Source organism: Aquila chrysaetos, chromosome 9 (genome assembly GCF_900496995.4).
Source record: "Aquila chrysaetos chrysaetos chromosome 9, bAquChr1.4, whole genome shotgun sequence".
Taxonomy (NCBI): Eukaryota; Metazoa; Chordata; class Aves; order Accipitriformes; family Accipitridae; genus Aquila; species Aquila chrysaetos.
In genome coordinates this window covers 31,083,648-31,105,356 of record NC_044012.1, presented here as the reverse complement: position 1 = coordinate 31,105,356, position 21,709 = coordinate 31,083,648, and the positions used below count along the sequence as shown (strand labels likewise).

The window sequence follows — 21,709 nt, the reverse complement described above, 5'->3', positions numbered from 1 at the left end:
CTACCACAATCAGCTAACGGTGGAAGGCACCAGCTCAGGACTGGAACTGCAGATGGCAGATCTTCTCCTGAAAGCTCAACAGACCTGACCCTGGTTTTGGTAAAGAGTGCACGTTTTAAGGAGAAAACACAGCCAGCTTCTGCTTCCCCATGAGCTCAGTCCTCTTTGTATCACGGCCCAGCATGGGCTCACCTGGCCCATGAGCACAGCTGCTGAGTGGAGCTACCAGGCTGATCACAATTGTGAAGCCTCATTGTCAGAACTTAAATAAAATCCCAATCATCAGTATGTGCACACAGAGCTCCAAGGGGCTGCACGTTAACCACGTCTGCGAGGCACCTCGGCAGTCTAATGGGAGAAGATGCTGCCAGCAGAGCTGCGAAGCTCTTGGTGAGGACAGGGCTGGTGCCCAAGGTGGGATTTAAGGGTCAATCCAGGAGAGGTGCAGGGGAAGCCCCAGGGCTTCACCTCAAACCTCTTCCCAGCCTGCTGGCAGGTTAAACTCCCCTTTTCTATGCTTCTTTTTACAGTAACAGCATCCTTTTTCACAAGCCGAGTCTGTTTATCTCGGTCTAAGCCTCTCTGCTCTGGGATGATGGGGGTCAGGACCACGTGCCTGAGCTGCAGAGGGTGAAGCCCAAAGACTCCCCAAAGCGTCAGGGCAGAGCCTGGAGCCCAGTGCCATCCTCAGCACCGCCGCCAGCCCTGGGACCACCAGTACAAGCCCTGGGGCAGTGGTGGCCCCTGGCAGCTAAATTCCAGCGTATGAGGGACTGATGCTGCTGGGTGCCAGTGCTGGTCACCTGCTGTCAAAGGGGAACAGGGACAGAAGATGGCCAGAGGAATGAAGAAAGGATTGGACTGCATCTTCCAAAGAAAAAGAGCTTTTTAAACTCAAACACAAATGCCTATGAAAACAAGAGACCAGAAAGATGTTTTCTAACACTGAAGCCCCTGAGGCTCAAGCCCCTCTTTTCGATGGAAGTGGGAAGGGTAGAAAACCCGACTGCTTGGAAAGAGCTCGACCTCAGGAACTCAACAGCTGCCTGAAATCCCCGGAGGAGAGCACACTTTGTGTCATACCTTGATAAAACTTTGAATAAGAATTGCTTTACGTGGCACCTCGGGGGCCTACGGCGCAGCGCATGGGTAGTTCAGCCCACCTTAAGCACCCCGTATCAGTCCCTTGCTCCATCCAATGCCCCGCCACGGCCCCGGCGCCTTGGCTGTGGGGGGTCCCGAAGCTTTGCAATGCACAGGGGCCTGATGCTGCTGCACCCCCAAATGTTCTTTTCTACATCCAGTTCTCATTCAACAACTAATATCGGCCAGAGCTTAAACTTGGGTCTAAAGTACGATGTATGCATCAGGGACTTGTGTGCCCGAAACTCCTGTATCCTCCCATGGAAGCCTGAGCACCGCTGGGGATCAGGTCTTATGCTGCAAGCAAAATTAATGTTTTTTTTGTTGGTTTCAAAGTGCCACAACTTCACTTAACAACTCAGGACTGAAAGCCACAATAGCACTGACACATCCTAAAGCTAATCAGGAACAATCAGAGATGACCTGTGCTGAAAAATAGCCTTTTGACAGCTAGATGGCAAAAAGGACTCATTTCATTCCAGGGAAACTGAAGAGAAACACACGAACCCATAGTTAGTGCGTCACATCTTACCACTCCCAGAGCAACACATTGTGCTGGTTTTGGCTGGGATCGAGTTAATTTTCTTCCTAAGTAGCTAGTATGGGGCTGTGTTTTGGATTTGTGCTGGAAACAGTGTAGAATACACAGAGATGTTTTCCTTATTGCTGAGCAGTGCTTACACAGAGCCAAGGCCTTTTCTGCTCCTCACCACACTCCGCCAGCAAGGAGGCTGGGGGGGGCACAAGAAGTTGGGAGGGGACACAGCCGGGACAGCTGACCCCAACTGACCACAGGGATATTCCAGACCATAGGATGTCATGCTCAGCATATACAAGTGGGGGAAGAAGAAGGAAGGGGGGGGGACGTTTGGAGTGATGGCATTTGTCTTCCCAAGTCACTGTTACTTAGTGTGCTGGAGCCCTGTTTTCCTGGAGATGGCTGAACACCTGCCTGCCCATGGGAAGCGGGGAATGAATGCCTGGTTTTGCTTTGCTTGCGTGTGCAGCTTTTGCTTTACCTGTTAAACTGTCTTTATCTCAACCCACGAGTTTTCTCACTTTTACCCTTCTGATACTTTCCCCCATCCCACTGTGAGGGAAGTGAGCGAGTGGCTGCATGGGATTTAGTTGCCGGCTGCGGTTAAACCACAGCACACATTTAAGTTAGACTTAGGCATACTGCAGAAGGCAAAAGACGAGAATTGAAGAGAACTAGGGTTTATCACAAATTTCCTGCTACCTTCTGCAGAGACCTTCAGCAAGGCCCGGTACCCCTCCCTGCTACAGTCTGCCCTTCGCAACTTCTACAAAGCTTTGGGCCAGCATGAAAGGGCGGCAGGGCTGCGGGGAGAAGGGCCTTAGCAGGCTCACGTGCCATTCTGTCCATTCCATGTGTAAACTAGATGTTCCTACCAGTACCATTATGGAAAAACAATGGGCAAGCGGCAGCTGCTGCTCGTTCTCTCCCTCAGCTGATCAAAAAACCCAACCCCAACCAACGGTGTAAAACGTGCCTCTGAACTTTTGATCACAACCCGTAGCGAGATCAGCAGGTCGTCCTTCCTTCCTGCCTCCGCGGTGGAACGGGAACTTTTCCACCTCAACCACGGTGCCGTGGGACTTCCTTTACCCTGAGCAGCTGGGGACCCCGAGGTACGTGAACCACCCCAGGGGAATGCAGCCAAGCAGAAAACGCAGCCCAGAATAGGAGCATGTGTCACCAAAACTGCATTTGAGGAGAGAAAAAACAAGTCACAGAGGAAAAAGGTGTGACACGGTGACATGCAGAATGGTTGGCGAGCTAATGGATGCTGAGTTGGGTTAATGCATTCCTTTAGATACAAGTCAAATAAAAACTGCTTCCACATGTGCTCTATTATTCACTAGATCAATAAAAGACACACAGGTGACTATTTTACAAGCAGGGAGAAAAATTATAGAGCTATAAAGAAAACCACAAATGTGATTTAAAGGGTGAAAGGAAGTTTGTGAGAAAGCCTTCAACAGGCAATCTCTGACACCTAATCTAATGAGCTCATCAAAAGTTACCAAGAGGTGGTTTGATTAATTAGCTTTAGAGGAAGGGGGGAAGGCTTCAGAGTAGGAAAAAGGCTCTTTGCTTTGGCAGAGAAATACACTAAAAAATAAAATAAATGGCTGGGGACTGCCCAGAAAATGCATTCTTGCCAAAAAAGCTCAGCTTGCTCCAGAAGCGAAGGGAAACTCATTGGCTACACAGGACACCATAACAGAGCCGGTGGTTTTATCGGAGCTGGGCATCTCAGCAACAAACTCCTTCCTCATCAGACTCCACCAAGCAGCTGAAGTTCACCACCGCAGCCGTTTTACAACAGGCTGAACAAGCCACCTCATTCGACTTGTGAAAGCCTTGCCATATTTTCCACCAGGCACGTGTGAAGGAGGCAGCAGATGAAGGAATACAGACCAACAGTGCCTTCCTGTTGGGGGCAAGAGCTGACTGCCCAGGGCTGGCATCGCGCCTTACCAACCTGCTTTAGCTGGTGTACACCAAGCCTGGCTCACCGAACAGACAGCAACAGTACAGTTTACTCAACTTTCCTTCTTTGCCAAGAATTTACAGTTCTTTAATTAAAGAACCAGCGGAAATTGGTCTTGTCCTCAGCTGTGACCCTCTTAAGTCCACGGTCCCAACAAAGCAGTACTTGTATTGAAGGCAGACCTCACCTCAAAGCAGAGAATAAACAGGAGCCAAGATGAGCGTGTCCGCCCACCCACGCCTGCCCCAGGGGGGCTGCTGCTGCTAGAGAAGGCAGGACGACCCTGGCCACAGCGAGCCCAGCCACAGGGCTGTAGAAAACCAGTGTCGAGGCACCGGCGCCTTCAGCTGCCAACCTGCTGTGTGCCGACTGGCCTGCCAGACTGCTCTGCGGACCCACGGCAACATGTGCAGTGCTCTGGGAACTTCATGCCTGCACTCACCCCCCCGCTGGGAGGGTGCCTGTATTTAAGGGCAATATATGCATTAAAGCTCCAGAACTGGATCAGAATCCAACACTGCTGTTTATAAAACACACTTCTAGTGCTTGTAGCTTAGACAAATCCAAACCAAGAACTTGCGGGTTTCCAGAACAATTTATTTACCTAAGTCAGGTCCTCTGATAGCAGTAGTGTGTATATGTTGCGATAAACTGACACTGAGAAGATTTAGCAATTTCTTCATTTAATAAGTGATTTTCACTACATGGTATTGTACACTTTTATCTGTTCAAAAAAGATTAACAGTTTTTAAAAAACAAGATTCTGTGAGAGATTTATATAAACCGGTGATCAAGATCAACACCTCTGGTTGGCTTATCAAGCTATTTTCTAGGCTTCTTTGTAGAACAAAGTCTTTAGGCTAAAATGCACAGAACCATTCAGGCAGATCTAGAACCATTTCCGTAACTCCCAGCCTTCTGACACGGGCTGCTACAGGGCTGATGCTGCTGCAAAACGGTCCACTTGATCGAACATACGGAAACTGTACAAAAATGTGTTTACTTTGACCATGAATAGAATAAACAGCACAGCATTTCTACTTGCTATTTCAAGTCAGGACTTCCTTTTATCTCCAAGAGGAAGGCGTGAATGGAAAGCCCTGCCAACTCAGTGTGGTGGGTCGTGCACAAACAGTTTTCTAAGCGAACTTTGGCTTCAGGAAAGAGACACAAACGCTTAAAATAATGGCTTTAATTGTCATTTAAAGTATACGCAGAGGGATGTGTGTCTGAATTAAATATACATCATACCAGTGATGCTGGCAAGGTTGAAGGTTATTTCTAATGTTGACAGCAATAAAACTAACATGTACATGACAAGACATTAAAAGAAAAGCAATCCCTTTAAAACAAAATTTACCGTAAAAAAAGTTCACAGTGGTTTGTATAAACAGTATGCAATTTCTGACAGTAACAAATTTCTACTCTCACAGCACACTAGTGCCCTCTTTAGATCCTAAAGAAGAAAACAAGCATTTACACTACTCATTGTACAGATTCAGAAAGTCAGTTGTACAATTACCCATAATGACAGGATAAGATGCTGTGGAGTGTACAGCTGTAACATCAACGAAAGGAAAGTTTAAAACTCTTTTCCTGGGAGGGAGAAAAGTCTTTCATTCGCTGTTACAACCAGCAAATGCCATTCATCAAATCAAAAGGAAAACCACAAACACATTATCTATTTTGAGCAAGCTGAACAGTACACATTACAGTTTTAAAAATGGAGGTTATATACTATAATACAAGTCCCAACAAGGCAGCGCCAAAGTGACTATTTCTTTGCTTGTTTTGTGATCATACCCCTGGGAGGCGTTACAGGTCTGCTGGAATTGGGCTTCTTTTTCTCTGCAGGTTTCAAAATCTGAAAAGATAGTTCAGTCATTCAGCAAAAAGTTTTAGCGTTCTTACAATCAAACAATTGAGTCACTAGTCAAGGCATTCTACAGGTCATCTGGACAAGTCATAAATGTGCCAAAAAATAAATGTGTTTCCTACTCAGAGCTATGACAGGGCTTAGAGCAGCTGATTGCAGAGCCCATGCCCATGGAAAAAGGCTAACAGCTGATAGCTTTGCTTGGATGATTCAATTCCAGGGTAAAACAGTTCATCTACTCTCACCAGCAAGGGCTTATCACATTTCTGAAGACATGCGTTCAAACACATCCCTGTCTACACATGGTACTTGCAAAGATCTATTTGAAACAAGCATTATGGTTCTGTAACAGTAAAGTATCAATTCAAAATAGAGCAAATTTAAAGTGCGACTACACTAACTAGGAGGTACAATATTCAGATACCATACCTGAAAAGAGCACATTAGAGTTTCATCCACACTCATCATGGCACCCGCATTATCAAATTCTCCACAGTAATTTGGGGCAGAAAAGAGAGTTACCAATTGCCTTTTTGCAAAAAACTCATATCCATCTTCAACAACCTTTAGAGAGAAAAGCAGAAATATTAGACTGGACAACTTCTTCCTGCCAAGGCGCAAAGCAGCTTTAACAGAGCCAGCAGCTAAAAACTGGCTACATCCAAGGAGCATGAGTTCCAAACTTTTACACCAAAACAGGAAGACCATTGCAGGATCCAGTCCAGGAGCAGAGTCCATTAGCAATGAGAAAAACAGGATTCTGCTAGGTTCAATACAATCTTGTTCAGCAATAAGAGCCACGGTTTATATGTATTAAGAAAAAAACATTCATTACAAGGGTTGTTAAACATTGGGACAAGTTGTTCAGAGAGTGGAATCTTGATCTCTGCAGATATTTAAAACTTGGCTGGACAAGATCCTCAGCAACTCGGGCTTACACTCGTTTGTCCTGTGTTGAGTACCTGTGCATAGGGTTGGACCAGATGACCACCTCAGGTCCCTCTGAACCTAAATTATTCTATGGTTTAGTGCTCAAAATTAAAATACCTGATGAGCTCTACATATGAGATCCAAATCATGTTTATGGAGAAACTTAGCAACCACTTCAGCACCAAATGTGAAGGACACTCCTCTGTCATTTTCACCCCATCCCAAGACATCCTTGTCAGGGTCAGACCACAAGAGATCACAAAGTAGACCTTGATCTGGTACATCAGTGGGGCGCATAATTCGTCTTATCTGTTCCATTGACTGAAGGTCTGGTGACAAACCTGTTCAGAGTTAAGACACATACAGTTCACATTTTAGTCCAACTTTGCTCTGCAAGACCAAGGTATTAATTCAAGACAAAAATAATTTGTATTCAAACTGATTCACCACTGCAATTTTACATAGTTCAAAGGCAATGTTAACTGACTTTTTTTTTTAATCCAGCATTTGTTTTAAAGCTTTTGTAGCAGAAGACAAGTCACTTTCTAGAAGATTTACTGGAAGCAAGATAAGCAAAGCCATTTCCACATTTTACAGGATTACAATAATCTCACTGTAATATTTTGCAAGTGTCTGTTAAAAAAGCTGCTAAGTAAAAGAGGCATTAATACCAGAAATCACAGGGTATGTTTATTTTAATGATCAGACCTAGTAAGATGAAATACAATATCAAACAGACCTCCTACCATTTTTCACTGATGTGTCTCCCTGGGCAACTGTAATTACTTGCAAGCGATAAAACAGTTAAGGTGCAATATGTATTTTATTACTTTGAAAAGTTGTATGAAGCAGGTATCACTTTGTGCAACACAGTCAATTTCTACAAATGAAACTCCAAACCAGCTTGGACGGGGCTTTGAGCAACCTGATCTAGCAAAAGATGTCCCTGCCCGTGGCAGGGGGGATTCTACTAAACGATCTTTAAAGGTGTCTTCCAAGACAAACCATTTTATGATTCTATGAAAATGTGTGTTTTCAGAATGTACATAAAACTCCTAGTCATGTAAGTCTAAAAAAAACCTACAAGGATTCTTTACTCACAGAGGCTATTAAATATGCCTTTTGGTATAAAAGGAAAAGGAGATCATCGTGTCTGAAGTTACAAAACTACCAGCTCAGTGATTCATGAAACTGACACTTATCAAGCTCAACCTTACCTCAATACATGAACCAAGGCAGAGAAAAATCCCTCAAGTTTTGAAGCTTCAGCAATGTAAAGATGAAATTGCCATGACTGATACTAGAATATTACAGTTTCTCAAGTATCAACTAAGGAACTGTTACTTACCCCCATGACAGCAGAATATTTTCTCATCCACAATAGCTGCAATTGGTAAACAGTTAAAACAGTCTGTGAAGGTTTTCCACAGCTTAATATTGTATCTTCTCTTGCCTAGAAGACATTTTGGAGAAAAAACAGTCAATATGCTTTTCTAACACAGCTACAACCAACCTAACATGGCTGCCTTAAGTTTACTAAGAGTTGCAAAAAGTTAGCATTAAAGCCTATACACAATTTATCTTCTTTGATACCCACTGACATACTTTATTGCTTATAAGAAAGTTGCAAAGGTCTCTTTCAGCATGGCAGAGCACTCTGAAGCGGCTCTGAGGATAGCACAAGTCTGTTCAACAGAACGACATTCCACTGTTGGCAGCCAGACTCTTCAGTCCCAACTTTGCTTTGGAAAATTATCCCTTGGAGAATTTGATCCATTTCAGAAAATCTTGCCATTTGCCGTTTTCTTCAGTGGAAGACAGCAATTCTTGGAAAGCAGATTCTCTTTAAAATTCTGCTAGTGCTTCACCACACAGTCTCTCTAGGCAAAGAAACAGGACTGAAAAATGAAACTGCTACAGTTTTACTTTCAAAGGGACTCTCCCAACAGATATGAACCCTGAACATATTTGCGATATATGACTAAGCCTGTGATTAATCTCTGAGGAGTCAACTCTGAAATACCACACATCTTTGTTTCCTCACCGAGGGAGAACAAGACATGGAGAGTACATCTTGTAAGCTACAAGCCAAGTACGTCCCACAACACAAGTTATAAGAATGCTTCAGTGCACAATTAACAGTTTAATCTCCTCTACATTATCTGGATTTATTAAGTCACATCCTTTGAAACATGAACATACACTTCTACTTCACAGCAAAATTACTTGTTATGTTAGGGTAAGGTCTACGTAGTCTCCGTCACAACAGACCTTAATGCACTCTGCACTGACAGAGCTGGTGCATTAACTGCATAGCAACATTGCGCTTGTTCAAAAGAAGTGCTCATGATGCCAAACAAATACAAGCACATTTCTTCATTAAAAGGTTGACGCAGTGGTTCAAGTTAACAACTTCTGCAGCTGAAGCCACCTACTGAAAGAGCAAGTACCTGGCGCTCAATTCAAGCACATATCACACTGAAGGCTTCACACACGCTTTGCCCCGTTTATGAAGGGTAATACTGGTTTTGGCCAAAGCAACAGCACACAATACAGCAGGGCTGCATCCAGAGAAGGGAGAAGTCTTTTTTTTTTTTTTTTTTTTTTTTAACATGACAAAGTTACAGGTCTTAATATGAAGTAGATTGCAAGCACTGTAACATAACCACAGTAAAGACCAGCCCATTCTCCAAGTTATAACACAAGTATACATCATCATCATCCATCAGATGAAAGAAACAGAGGTGAACTTTTGTAAAGCACATCAAGTAAAAGTCTCTCATTAGATGACCTTATCTTAAGAACTTTAACAATATGTACCAGTGAGAACTGTTAGTTAACATAGCGGCCAATAATTACAATTGCCCACTTGCATGCTGCTTTGTACTGTGAGTATAGGACTCCAATAGGTTCAGGGGAAGGACACATTTCCCTTCGCAAAATAGGCCAAGGGCCTCCCTGAAATGTGCAATGGGAACCGCACATTAGGAAAGAATCATCTAACACTGCAACGCTAGCACCTCCTACCCTGCTTTCCCAAGCCAAAGATGCATACATCTGTATTACTTACATTCATCATAAAACCCATAAATTCTGTTGATGCTGGCACATTCATGGTTCCCTCTGAGGAGGAAAAAATTCTCTGGGTATTTAATTTTGTAGGCCAATAGAAGACAAATTGTTTCTAAAGATTGTTTTCCTCTGTCAACATAATCACCAAGGAACAGGTAGTTGCTTTCTGGTGGAAAACCTCCATATTCAAAGAGTCGAAGCAAGTCATAGTACTGTCCATGGATGTCACCTGTAAAGAGTATTCAGAAACGACATGTAAGTGACCCCTTGCTACATTCTTTGATTGATTCTAGAGAAAGAACAAATGAATGACACTTCAGAAAGAAAAGCCTGTAGTTAGATACTGCCTACAACATACTTAAAAATCACAGTTTATCTTAATGTGTATAAAATTATCACGTTCTGAAGTCTGACACCTATGTAATGCAATGGCTAACTGCATTAAGATGAAGTATGTAGCTATTTAAAAACAAAATCGAGATTCCAAGAAACCAACTGCGTGTTCAATGAAAGTCTGACATCCAGTTAAATCCTTTACTTGACTAGTGGCTGTGAGATCAGGAACCTTTACCTCATTCTTGGTATTTCCACACAGCACTAGTAATGCTGATGGAAAACCAACCATTTGGGAAATTTGCTTTCCTTTGTACCATTTCTGGTGTTTTCTTGAAATATTCAGTAATTCAAATTCTAGCAGTGAAGTTGCATCAAAAATGAAATTGGTATTTCTGCCTTTGGTTTAAATCATGGGTTTGTTTCTGACAAGCAGAATGTTAAATCATGATTTTAGACTACCAATGTTATAAATATTGAAAAAGCTACTTCAATTTGAAGTAAATCCTCAGCATTAGAGTAGGATAAAATACTGTTTGCTGGAAGCTTTTAAAAATGCATTTATTGAGGCTTTTATAAATGCATTTATTGAGGCTTTTATTTTGACATTTTTCATTCTTTTAGCATAACTAGACATGTACGTGTGTGCAAAATGAGCACCACTGTGTACAAGTATGGTGAAACCAAACTAGAAAGTAATTCCAAGAAACAGTACAGAAATTGAAGTTTCCAGCAGGATTTTAAAATCTTGTCAAACCATTGTTCAGCTCTGAATAGCAGCTACAATAAAATACTATGGTTCTTTGTTTCCCCTTGTTCAGTCATCACTGGGCCAAACATTATTTCACTGGTACAAAAACTTTCCACAACTTCATGTGAATCCCTTCCCCAAGGGACCTGGTGAAACTGGACCAGTTACTTTTTAGGTTTGGATTATTTTGGTCCTCACACCAATTCCCATCTTTGTTATCGCCTCTCCACTCCTCTGCCCTAAGCATCCAGCAGGGTTTTATTTTCCCATTTGCTAGAATCATTTATTAGTTCCACTGTTAATAAGTGAAAGTAGCATCTGGCATTTGTTCTTTGCTTAAGGTCAGCATTTACCTGACACCCCCCCCCAGCATCAAATCAAAATCATGGTACTCACCACATATTTTCAGCGGAGCTTCAAGTTCTAGTAGAATAGGCTGACTCAGAAAGATTTCTCTGGATTTCAAGCACAGTCCTCTAATTTCATTCTCTTGAAGCTGGACATTTTTGCCTGGTTTTGATCCTCGCACTGTCAGAAGGAGTCAGAAGTCAGTTATCAAAATCCACAATATCCCTAGTGTTATTTTAAGAGCCTGACTAAATGCCACTGTAATACAGAATGAGAAGATAACAGGGCAATATCAGTCTGCTGAGGTGAAACTGCACTGCCCTGTTACCAGAGAAAGGGTAGTATGTTCCATTTCAGTTGTTTGTTACTTTCATTTAATAGAATTCATGGCTCAACACTTCCCCCGTTAAATGTCACATTTTAAATAGCATCAGTTTAGTTCTATTTAGTTATAAAACCCATCTTGGACAATGTGACTCTCTATTTTTTAATTTTTTTAAATGAAGCAGTTATATACTTGTTCTCTGGAAAGCTGTCTGAGTTTGAGAAAAGGAAGTCTCCCATTTAATCATCCAGATCGTAGCTCACACATGCAAGCTTCCCTAAACTATCATATAACCTTGCCCAAGACAGTATCTAAACAAACAAGACTACAGTACCAATAAATACTGTAGTGCCCCATTCCACACTGCAGTTAGCAAACATGGAGGAAAAACAAGCATATGATTGGAAGGTCAGAACCATATGTAAGCAAACATTTTTGGATCACAATGACAAAACAGCTCTCCTTATCATTGCCTTTGGGCACAGTAAAAGACAAGCTAGTGAGAGATCTATCTCCCAGCCTCAGACCACTTCCCTCCGCCCCATTACTGCTTCAATTTCCCCCACTGCAACAATTCACAATAGCTGGTTCCCTTTAACATCCATCAAATGTTTCTTTCCTAGTCTGGACAACAAGGACACCAGCTTGGCCTGAAAAAGTTTCTACAGCCACCAGCGCAGCTTTCCCTCCATTTATCTACCTGCCCCCCGCACCATTTCTGTTGCCCAGAAATACAAAGGACATTTCTATGGCAGCAATGCTGTAACTATGACTAAATTGCATGCAACAGCATTTATCAGGGTTAGGATAAGGCTAAATAAAAAATTGTGATTATGCCATTACTGGTGAAGCTTATTATATTTTTATTTGGTGTCAAAACCAGTGACAACATGGAGCACTGATAAGGCTGAAGCAAAAACCCTGTAGCAAATACCAGTAAGGTTATGGAATAAGAGCAGTCATCTTCTACAACATAACTCATTGGTTTAGCCACAAAGCCAAATGACCTTAGAACTTCAGCCTCAGATGCCTGAAAACACTCTGACAACACCTCCAGAATCAAAATCACTACACTGGTAATGTTGCCCCATTAGGTGACTTACTGTGTACAACTTGTATGGCATTGAGACTGAAGAATCTATGCTCTATCCAAAAAAGCTTAGTCTTTAGTTGAAAAAAGGAAAAAAAAAAAAAAAAAAAAAGCAAGGAACAAGCCCTGAACCCTTTCAAATACAAGAGCCAATGCAATATTATCTTCCTTAATTCATAAATAACTTTTTAGATACTGTTTCAGACTAATTCCCTTGATACTGTTTAACTTCCGAGTGAGAAATCTAGAAGCTACAGAAGACACAGGTCTCTCTACTCTCACTGTGGGCCTTGCACTATATCAAGTCAAGAAGTGAGAACTGCAGTAGGAAAGTCCGGGGAGGGAGTGCCTGTTTTAGGAAGAGTAAGAACAAAAGCAGTTGTGTTCCAAAGGGATTACAATTTCTCATTAGTAAAGAAGATTCCTGCTTTTATGCAAGTCTCTGATCAAGAGTGGAAAACATTGTTCAGTCAGCATGCGTCTTATCTAGACTAAGAATAAAATACTGGTTGTGTAATATCCATCCACAAAATCAAGTGTCACTGGACCCCAATCTCTACCAGCACTTAAAATATTAACACCAAAACAATTCTAGCCTCCATACTGACCCCCATCACAGAGACCCTAGTCATGGGGGCACAGGCTGCCCTACAGAATCATTGGCAATACCCTAAACCACACAACCTTTCCTCAAACAAGCTTCAAAATTAAACTTTAGTTCAAATTACAATGTATACTGACAGTGACGTTAAGGTAATTGTAGGTCAAAACTCATGACTTTAATAATGTTATCTTTCAAGTAATACATGCTCCTTTATTATTCACTGCCTATGTATTATCACTCAACACGGGCATTACATGGCAACACTGGAATTACCACTAAACTTCATGTCTTCCATTAAAATATTCGAAGTAATGAAGCATATCAATTAAAGTTAAATCTTTGTCACAGCAGTTTATCACGCATGAGGCTTTTCATCCACACAGTGATTTTTTTCATCTGTACAGTAATTTTCCAAACACTCCTGAGCAACAAGCAAGTTACTCAAAATGCCAAATATCCAGAAGTGATAAGTAACAGAAATTTATAGAATAAAGTGATCAGCTGGCTGAATTATAAATGTTAAATTTTCCCCTACTCTTAAACTTTACAATTCACCTTTGGTTTTGAGATAATACAATACACTTGTATTTATTTTTCTGAGAAGCAAAAAATCTAACTTTCCATGATTTGGTCTTATTAGAAATTGCTAAAACCAAACCCTGTATCTCACATCCATAAATTAAAAAGTATAAAATATTATACAGATTATGTAATGCTCTGAGTCACTAAAGCTCATGAATAAAGCATATGCATTCGTTTTTGCTGAAGATTAAATGAAAATCTGGAAACTGACTATTTTGGATACAAGTTTCCTGTTTCTCTAATACATTTTATTGAACCATTATAATCTTCATGGAGTTTTAGTCATCTGTTTGTAGAAAACCTTGACAAGATAAAATGATGCTTTGTTGCAGTTCACAAGCTCACTAGTGCAGATACCAAAAGGATGAAAGAAGAACAGGATAATTTGATTCAGTTCTGTAGCATGTTGCCTGCCAATGACATTTTGACCACTTTCACCCAACATGGAATCAGCACAGAAGAAACAAGTGTTGAATTTCTTCTAATATTGATCTATATATCCTGAAAAGCTGGGGGAAAAAAATATTTTTGGCTTCAGAAAAATCAAATATGCAGAAGTGCATGTTGCTTTGAAATCTATATTTTTAGTGCAAGGATTTTCTCATCCACAATGAAAGAGCTGGCAAGGAAACGCAGGATGTTCAGTCTGAATGACTTCTTAAAAGGTTTCTCTGAGTGTTTTTAGTCCCACTAAGAAAGGCAAAAATAATATACTATGAAAAATATGTTGTATTTACAGTTTCTTTTCTCTGCTTCAGACCAAAATAAGGCAGCTTGTAGAGATCAGACAGTACGATACTAATTGGCAGCTTGGTCATAAAGTCAAAAGAGCAGCTCAATAGTACTGTACAGGGATGTTTGTTCTTTCAATGCATAAAAAATAACCTCTCAGAAATGACAGTCTGGAACTGACAGCGGAACAAGCTAAAGATTAATCAGTTGAGGAAAAAAACTCAGCCCATTTCAAATAATATTTTATTTATGTCTTGTCTCAACATACTGCTGCACTATTTCCAGAGAGTAATGTATTCCCATCCTCTTTTAGGCAGAGATGCTCGTGTTCTTAAACATCATTTTTCAAGAGCTTGAATTTCAATGTCCAGTCTGGGCAGTCTTCTAACAAGTAAAATCTTCTCCACTGCACAAGTATGAGAAGTTTTGGAAAAATAAGCTGGAGAGGAAAGCTGGATGGAAAAGACTACAGAAAAGATCCCTCCCTGGAGCCTGGATGACCCCTGCAGAGGTACTGACTTGAACATAGGTTCCAACTATTAAAATTAACGTTGATTTCCAAGACAAGGAGGAAAACTGATGGAAAGCAACAACAGATACCAACTCTAAAATGAAAGTGTAGAGGTGAGTGCAGTACGACAGCTGCCCAGCAGAGGGGGAAAAGGAAGTAAAAGGAAGGAAGAGCAAAAACTTAATGGCACCTCTGTCATTTTGGTGGAAGCAGAGCTAGTCCAAAGCGTAGCTGTAGCTGCAGCTGCCAGGAGATAAAACACTGCTTGTCATCTAGGATAACTTTTATACATTTCTTTGTGAAGGATAAATGGGTCAATAACTGTGGGACCTAGAATGTACAACAGTCAGAAGACCACATGCATGTAGAGTACAACACACTTCCACACCACATCCCATCACTAGCATTTTCCAGTATTCAGTTTGGTGCCACACAATCCTTTAACGAAGGCAAATGTTATTATAAAACTGAGTACACTACCTCATTCAAGGTTAATATGAAAGGGACGGATACTTAGGAAAATATTAAAAGATAGTAGAAAATTAAAAAATATTACAAATTTCAGTGATCCGAACATCTCATTTTCCTTCAGTATTACATTAAAAGCAGCTGAAATGCTGTCAACTGAAGTGCTAGAATCAAGTTCTCGCCCAGAAAACATTTTAAAGAAAATAGTCTATCAGCAGGTCAGTTCGTTTTTGGCTTATTAAACAAGCCTCTCAGTTTTACCATATTTTACGTTAAGAAGTCTGCAATCCTAGAGATACTTCCAAAAATACTGCAGGTCGTTTTTAATCTTGTTTTCGGCAGTTCCTGATGACAGTTACACATTCAGTTTTGCACCACAGGCACAAAGGGAATAAATAACTTGAAAGTGGTTGATGTAAAAAAGGTTTTACTTTACTGCAAGCACTACCAACTTTGATCAGATCATTTCAAATTCAAAATTGAAACTGAAAAGCAACTCCTCAGTGCCCAAGCCTCTAAAAGAAAAAGTTCTAGCTACTTTTTAGTATGACAAAAGTTCACAGCAGCATTATCAAACAGAAGATTCTGCATGGCTGCAAAATTTTCATCTTGTAACATACTTCCACACTGGAGAGAGCTATGTAGCAACAGGTACTCACGCCGATCACAGATATTCAGATGACAAATTCCTCCACTTCACTGACTGGGCAACACACACAGAATTTCACTGACTCATTTGAATCCACAGCAGCAATAGGAATCTAATCCTCATCTTCCACATGCAGAGCTCCTATTTGCCATTATTAGAAACTGCTGCAACACAGCAGGAAACAATTAACATCAAGTTATACAAAACTATGGAAAATTATATGGTTTGAGGTCAATAAGTGCTGCTTGTCTATTAGAAACTTTATCACAGTATCCCAACTCATCAAGTGAAATCTGACCACATTTCAGATTAACATCTGTGAGAATCAGACAGACACTTATCGCAGTATATGAAGCTAAACAGCAAGCAACGCTTCAGACCCAATCAATGCTGTATTTAGCAGAAAGGTGAAAAAACATCAGAGAACTGCGTTTCCTCTGTTGTCAGCAAAAGTTTATCCATACTCTTAGCTCAACTATTTTAAATAACTGGATGATCCTCTTTTCCCATTTAAAACAAATTAGAGAGAATATCTCCTTGACAGCTATACAACAGGCTTTACTGGGAATAGAAATCTGTGGGTGTATAAACAGGAAAGTTTGAGGATTTAGAGTCTTTTTGCTGATTTTAGTGCACTAACCAGTATTTCAGCTTTCAGAATGGCTACCACCATTCTAGCCTCACATGGCTTTATCCAAAGTAGCCTCCATTCATTACGTAGTTTTCCCTTAATAGCGTTTGCAAAGGCTGCAGCACAGAAAAGATTTTCAGAAATGTATTTCAACTTGAGTTCCCCTTACATATGTTGAAATTGTGCTATTTTACCCTGTTATTTACTGTTACCATGGTAAGACTAATATATTTCAATCTTGTTTTCTAGATACATTACTACGAGCTCCATTTTCAAACCAGACCCTACTTATCCGTGAAAAGCTGCCATCACACTAGATGAAGGAAATGGATAAGGGGCTCAAGTTATAGGAACACCATCTGACATGACATGGAAAGGAAGCCATGCTCACACTCAGGGAATCTCAAGATTTGTCTCTCATTCTTTACCTGGAGCTGAGCGGGAATTCTGCCATTTCCTGGAACCCTTTCCATGACCATACAGATGCCACTGATTTTTCATCTTACGTGGAGCTTTTCTAGCATCTTTGTGCCTACTGGCAGTTTTGACTTAGCAGACACACACAGCTGCAAGCTCAGAACCATGAAGTTACTGCCTACAATACTGCTCCTAGAAGGAGGGTAACTTGCTCTCATGTTTGCCCCTTCTTATTCCTCAGTGAAGTGAGTTAGTTCCATAAACGTTCGAGCCTTTATCCACTATCACGGACATTTAGGAAAAACATTTCAATACTTAGTGCAGGATACTGTAATTTACTATACCTTAGAAGCCTTATTCTTGTGCAAATTGTTTTTAGTACAGTTACTAAAAGTGACAAAATTAGACAACCTGTATTCATGTAATTGTTCCTAGCAGAACACAACCATCATTAGTAAAGACAGTAACAAATACAAATTCAATTACAGTAAAAAAGGATCAGTATGTTCAATCTTTCCATTGAATGGCTTTCCAAAGTTGAGAACAAAGTTACTGAAAAATGTTTTTTTGTGACATTTCAATGCCAAATGGCTCTGTACTATAAATAATTGGAGCAAGAAACACTCTTCAAATATTTACCTTAGAATGAGAAGCTAAATATATACTTCCAGGCCTTTTAAAGAACAAACTAATAATTTCAGCTAACTAGCCTTATGTGGGTGGGAGAATATCAACTATTTGGGGGAAAAGTAAGAATAATGTCATTTGATCAGAGAAGTCAGGATAGAAAGCAAGTAAAACCCCCTCATAAATACATTATTAATACCCTATATTAAGAACAAATGTGAGAGTAATTTATTATTCACCCTTTCACCACTTCACTTTACCTCAACCATTAGACTAGGTTCACTACTGGCATAGCTCTCTTGGTCTCTTCCAACAGTGCAATGCTAAGGCATATTATAAAACACAAATACCTGCTTAACTGTATTTTTGCACTGATTTGAAATATTTCATCAAATATCTCCTTAATACTTGGGTTTGTTACCTTTAAAAAGGAAGGGATAATGCCCCCGCTCATGTCCTTTGCATTTTACTAGCAAAATCACCTAAAGTTACAAAAATATCTAAGTATACAGTTTAAAGACAGCTGTAATGAAATACCAAATTGCTCTAAAAATTAAAGCTTGCACAAGGATTTGGGCAACTCAGTTTGTGAGTAAGCTGATTATTAAAACAGATTTTGCAGTGTTTTCATGCTTGAGTATGACTTTAATCTGTGCACAACCTTGTCTGAAAAGGGTATCACTTGAAACAGAGTTCTAGTACAGGCACACCAGACCTTGTACAACTAACATTATGCAGTTGTTCTACCAGAACCGCACTGAAAAAGAATTTCTTGTTTGCTCCAAATTTAAATAGGATGAGAATCCTTACACATACTTCAGGTATTTCCCCCCCCCTCCATTTAATACCATGCAGATCTCCACCTTGGAAGTTCAGTCCTGTCACCTACCTAGCCAGACCTTAATATATTATTTCAGGGAAAGGATGAGCCAAGTAAATTTTAAACAACCAAAGAGAATGGCATTTGCACAGTATTTCACACAATTTAGCACTCTATCAAAAATGCAGTGTTTGCTAAAATGCAGTACCATTTTGCCCTTTCTGGGAAAAAAGTATAAAAATGACAGACTGCCACAAAGGTCAATCATTACTCTGTCTGGCAAAGATGTTTATAATAGACATACAATAAGCAACAAAAAAAAGGACCAGCATAGATAACTAACACTGGTAATTGTTTTAAATATTGAAAGACAATTATTTCCTCAAAGAATCCAAAATCCCAGCTGAAATGTCAATAAAGGAAAAAATTTAATTTCAGTTCTGGCAGCTGATGCAACCTCAGGTAACATCTTTCGTTGCATGAACCATCTCTTAAAAGATCTTGTCAGTAAACCTTCTGAAGCCTGATTTACAAACTCTTATCTCCTCCAAACATATAATACTGATATAAGCTGGGTAAGAACATAACATATTGACATAGTACATCTTGCTACTTTTTGAAACTTTAAACAAGATAAATGATTCAAAATCATTCAGATCTCTTTCTAGGATTACCTTTTTCCATGTTTCTGATATTGAGAACTTACACTTTGAGAAAATTACAGTATTTACACTAGGGGAAATCAAGTAAGAATTGTAACTAATACCTGCAGTAAAATTGAGCATGAATTAATACATCACCAAACATATGACATACAGGACCTGACATCTACAAATCGTACTACTAGAGTTTCAGGAAAACCTTAGTCTAAATTTATGAAGGGAAGCCTTTAAATAATTTAAACCAGGGCAGTTTAAATTGGTAACAGGCAAAACCCAAAATGGATCAGAGAAAAAGCCCTATTTATTTTTACTTATTCTAGTTCAATAATCCCATAATACATCTATAGGATTTTTAACTCCAAATAATTTCTAGAGTAGCACTATTCTTCCTCTGCCTGACCTTTTGCTATCCAAGCTATTACACAAGCAAAATCTTACAAGAAGGAAAGGGTGTAATATAGCTGAAAGACATTTCTTCACCATTTGCCTCAGCAGCATCTCAGATGACTTTGTGCCAAACAGAAAAAAGTTAAATCCCTGACCAAGCTCTTCAAGTGTAAGTCCAGATGAGATGCCTGCCCTGACACATGTGAAATGAGGCTGGATCAGCCTAGCTTCCTTCTCTGAATAATCATGATTTTCTTTTATGCCTGGAAGAAGATTTGTTATTGGCTACTTCTCACCCTTTTGCACTAAGAAACATGAGTTGACAATTCTAGTCCAGTGCTGACCCCTGCAACCGAAGGGATGATGCTGAAGAGCACCCCCTACAACTTCCAGGTTTTCCTTTGATTTAGAAACTCTCATGCAACTCTTTTCAACCCAAAGCACTAACAATACAAGACAGTAAGCCCTTCCACAGACTGTCTGAAACACCAAAAACCAACCCTCTATTCACACCTAAAAAGCCCCCATACATTACGAATTAAGAGCCATAGTCCTATGGTAGCATTAATGCAAGCAGCTAATCAAAGCTAAAACCACGACTTCCTGAAACCCATGCAAGCCTCCTCCCGACTTTCTGAAAAGCTGTCTCAACAGACTCTTTAAACACGCTAGGTCTTATTTTCAGAGCCCCACGACTACCCACCCAGCCAAGCACAGACCCCATGTGCGTGTGTGGAAGGCAACAGAATAACCCAGGGTTTTTTAAACACTTTCCTACGAAAACAATACTAAATTAAACATCTCCTTAGAGCCGCAGGGCAGAGAAGGGGGGCAGCCGGCTGGTCCCAACACTGCACCGGGAGCGCAGAGGGTATCAGAAGGCAGGAACAGCTCGCTAACACAAGGGCTGAGGGAAAAGTTAGGGCTGAAGGGCAGAGGCGCCCGGGGCGGCGGCGGAGGCGAGCCCCGGGAAGACAAAGCGCCTCGGCGCCCCTCCATTTTGGTCCCCCCAACCCCACCGGGCGAGCAGGACGCCGTACATCACCCGCGGCGGTGGCTGAGGTGGGACTACGGAGGCGTCGCACGAGAGGACTCCCGGGCAGCGGCCCGGCCGCCACCCACCCCGCAGCCACCCGCCCCGTGCCTTCCCCGACCCTCACCCTCCAGCAGCCGTTGGATGATGCTGTCGATGTTGAGCTTGTCTATATCCGCCATCGCCTCTCAGCGGCCGGGCGGACCCCTCCCCGCGGCTCCCCTCCCTCCGCTCGCTGCTTGGCCGGCCCGACTTGTCTCCTCGTTCTGTCTCGTTTTTCCCCTTCCTCCTCGCTCTCCTTCTTCCCTCACTCTCTGCCCCCCCCCCCCCCCCCCCCCCCTCGACTGCCGGTCTCAGCAGAGACCCAGCACTGAACAAAATGGCCGCCGTCTCCTCAGCGAGCTCGGCCGGCGCATGGATACTACGAGCGCGACGCGGCTCACCGGAAACTCTTTATAGGCCGGGCGGGAAGAGCGGGGTGGGGGGAAACGTATCGTGTCAGTCCCACGCGCGCGGAATCCTTCCGCTCACGGGAGGTGAAATAGTGCGGCGCTACCTCTTCCCGCTGTTGGGGCTGTCACAGGGTCCGGCCCGGCCCGGCCTGGCCTGGCCTGGCCTGGCCTCGGTCCGTCGAAACCTGGCCGTTAGCTGGACCAGCAGGCCGTTTGGTCGTTCGCCGATGGTGGGAGGCGGTGGCTGGGGTCCGGCTTCTGTCAGTGCCGCCTCCTCATGGTACCCGCTCGGGGGTTACGTCGCCTCGACAGGTGAGGCGGCGGGAGCTTGGTGTGAGGCAGCCGGTGTGAGGGGTGCGCTCCCCCTCGGGGGAATGGCCGCTTCCCCAGCCCTAAAACAGGGCGAATGATACCAAAATCACGCCTGCAGCTGTTATCTCCCTCACAGGGTGTTGCAGCCTCAGCTACCTGGCTCTCCCCTTGCAAATATTTTGAAATCCTTTTGGATGGAGAAGTTAGCCTACTCTTTCAGGAACATCTTGCTATTTTATTTCACACTTCTGCTATTATTTTATTCTATGTGTAGCTATGGCTTGGCCGCAAACAATTAAATGAGGTTCTGTTCATAAATTGGATTGCATTTGCAAGGGAGATGGGCTGTGTGGGCCTTTCCCTCTGTTCAGTTTGCGTCTCTGATTGAATATTGTTTAATTGCTTTATTTACTCCTACTTTAATTTGCAGGGATG

At 41.8% G+C, this 21,709-nt stretch overlaps 1 protein-coding gene across 1 annotated transcript; it reads right to left on the bottom strand.

Annotated features, from left to right (window-relative positions):
- Positions 1-4,328: 4,328 nt before the first annotated feature.
- PPP1CC (protein phosphatase 1 catalytic subunit gamma) lies at positions 4,329-20,930 on the bottom strand. The gene is made up of 7 exons (XM_030025942.2): positions 20,638-20,930; positions 11,021-11,152; positions 9,539-9,769; positions 7,817-7,921; positions 6,586-6,809; positions 5,968-6,102; positions 4,329-5,526 (listed from the first exon to the last, which is right to left on the bottom strand). The coding sequence occupies exons 1-7, from the start codon at positions 20,690-20,692 to the stop codon at positions 5,437-5,439; spliced, it is 972 nt and encodes a 323-aa protein (XP_029881802.1). The 5' UTR covers positions 20,693-20,930; the 3' UTR covers positions 4,329-5,436.
- Positions 20,931-21,709: the final 779 nt, after the last annotated feature.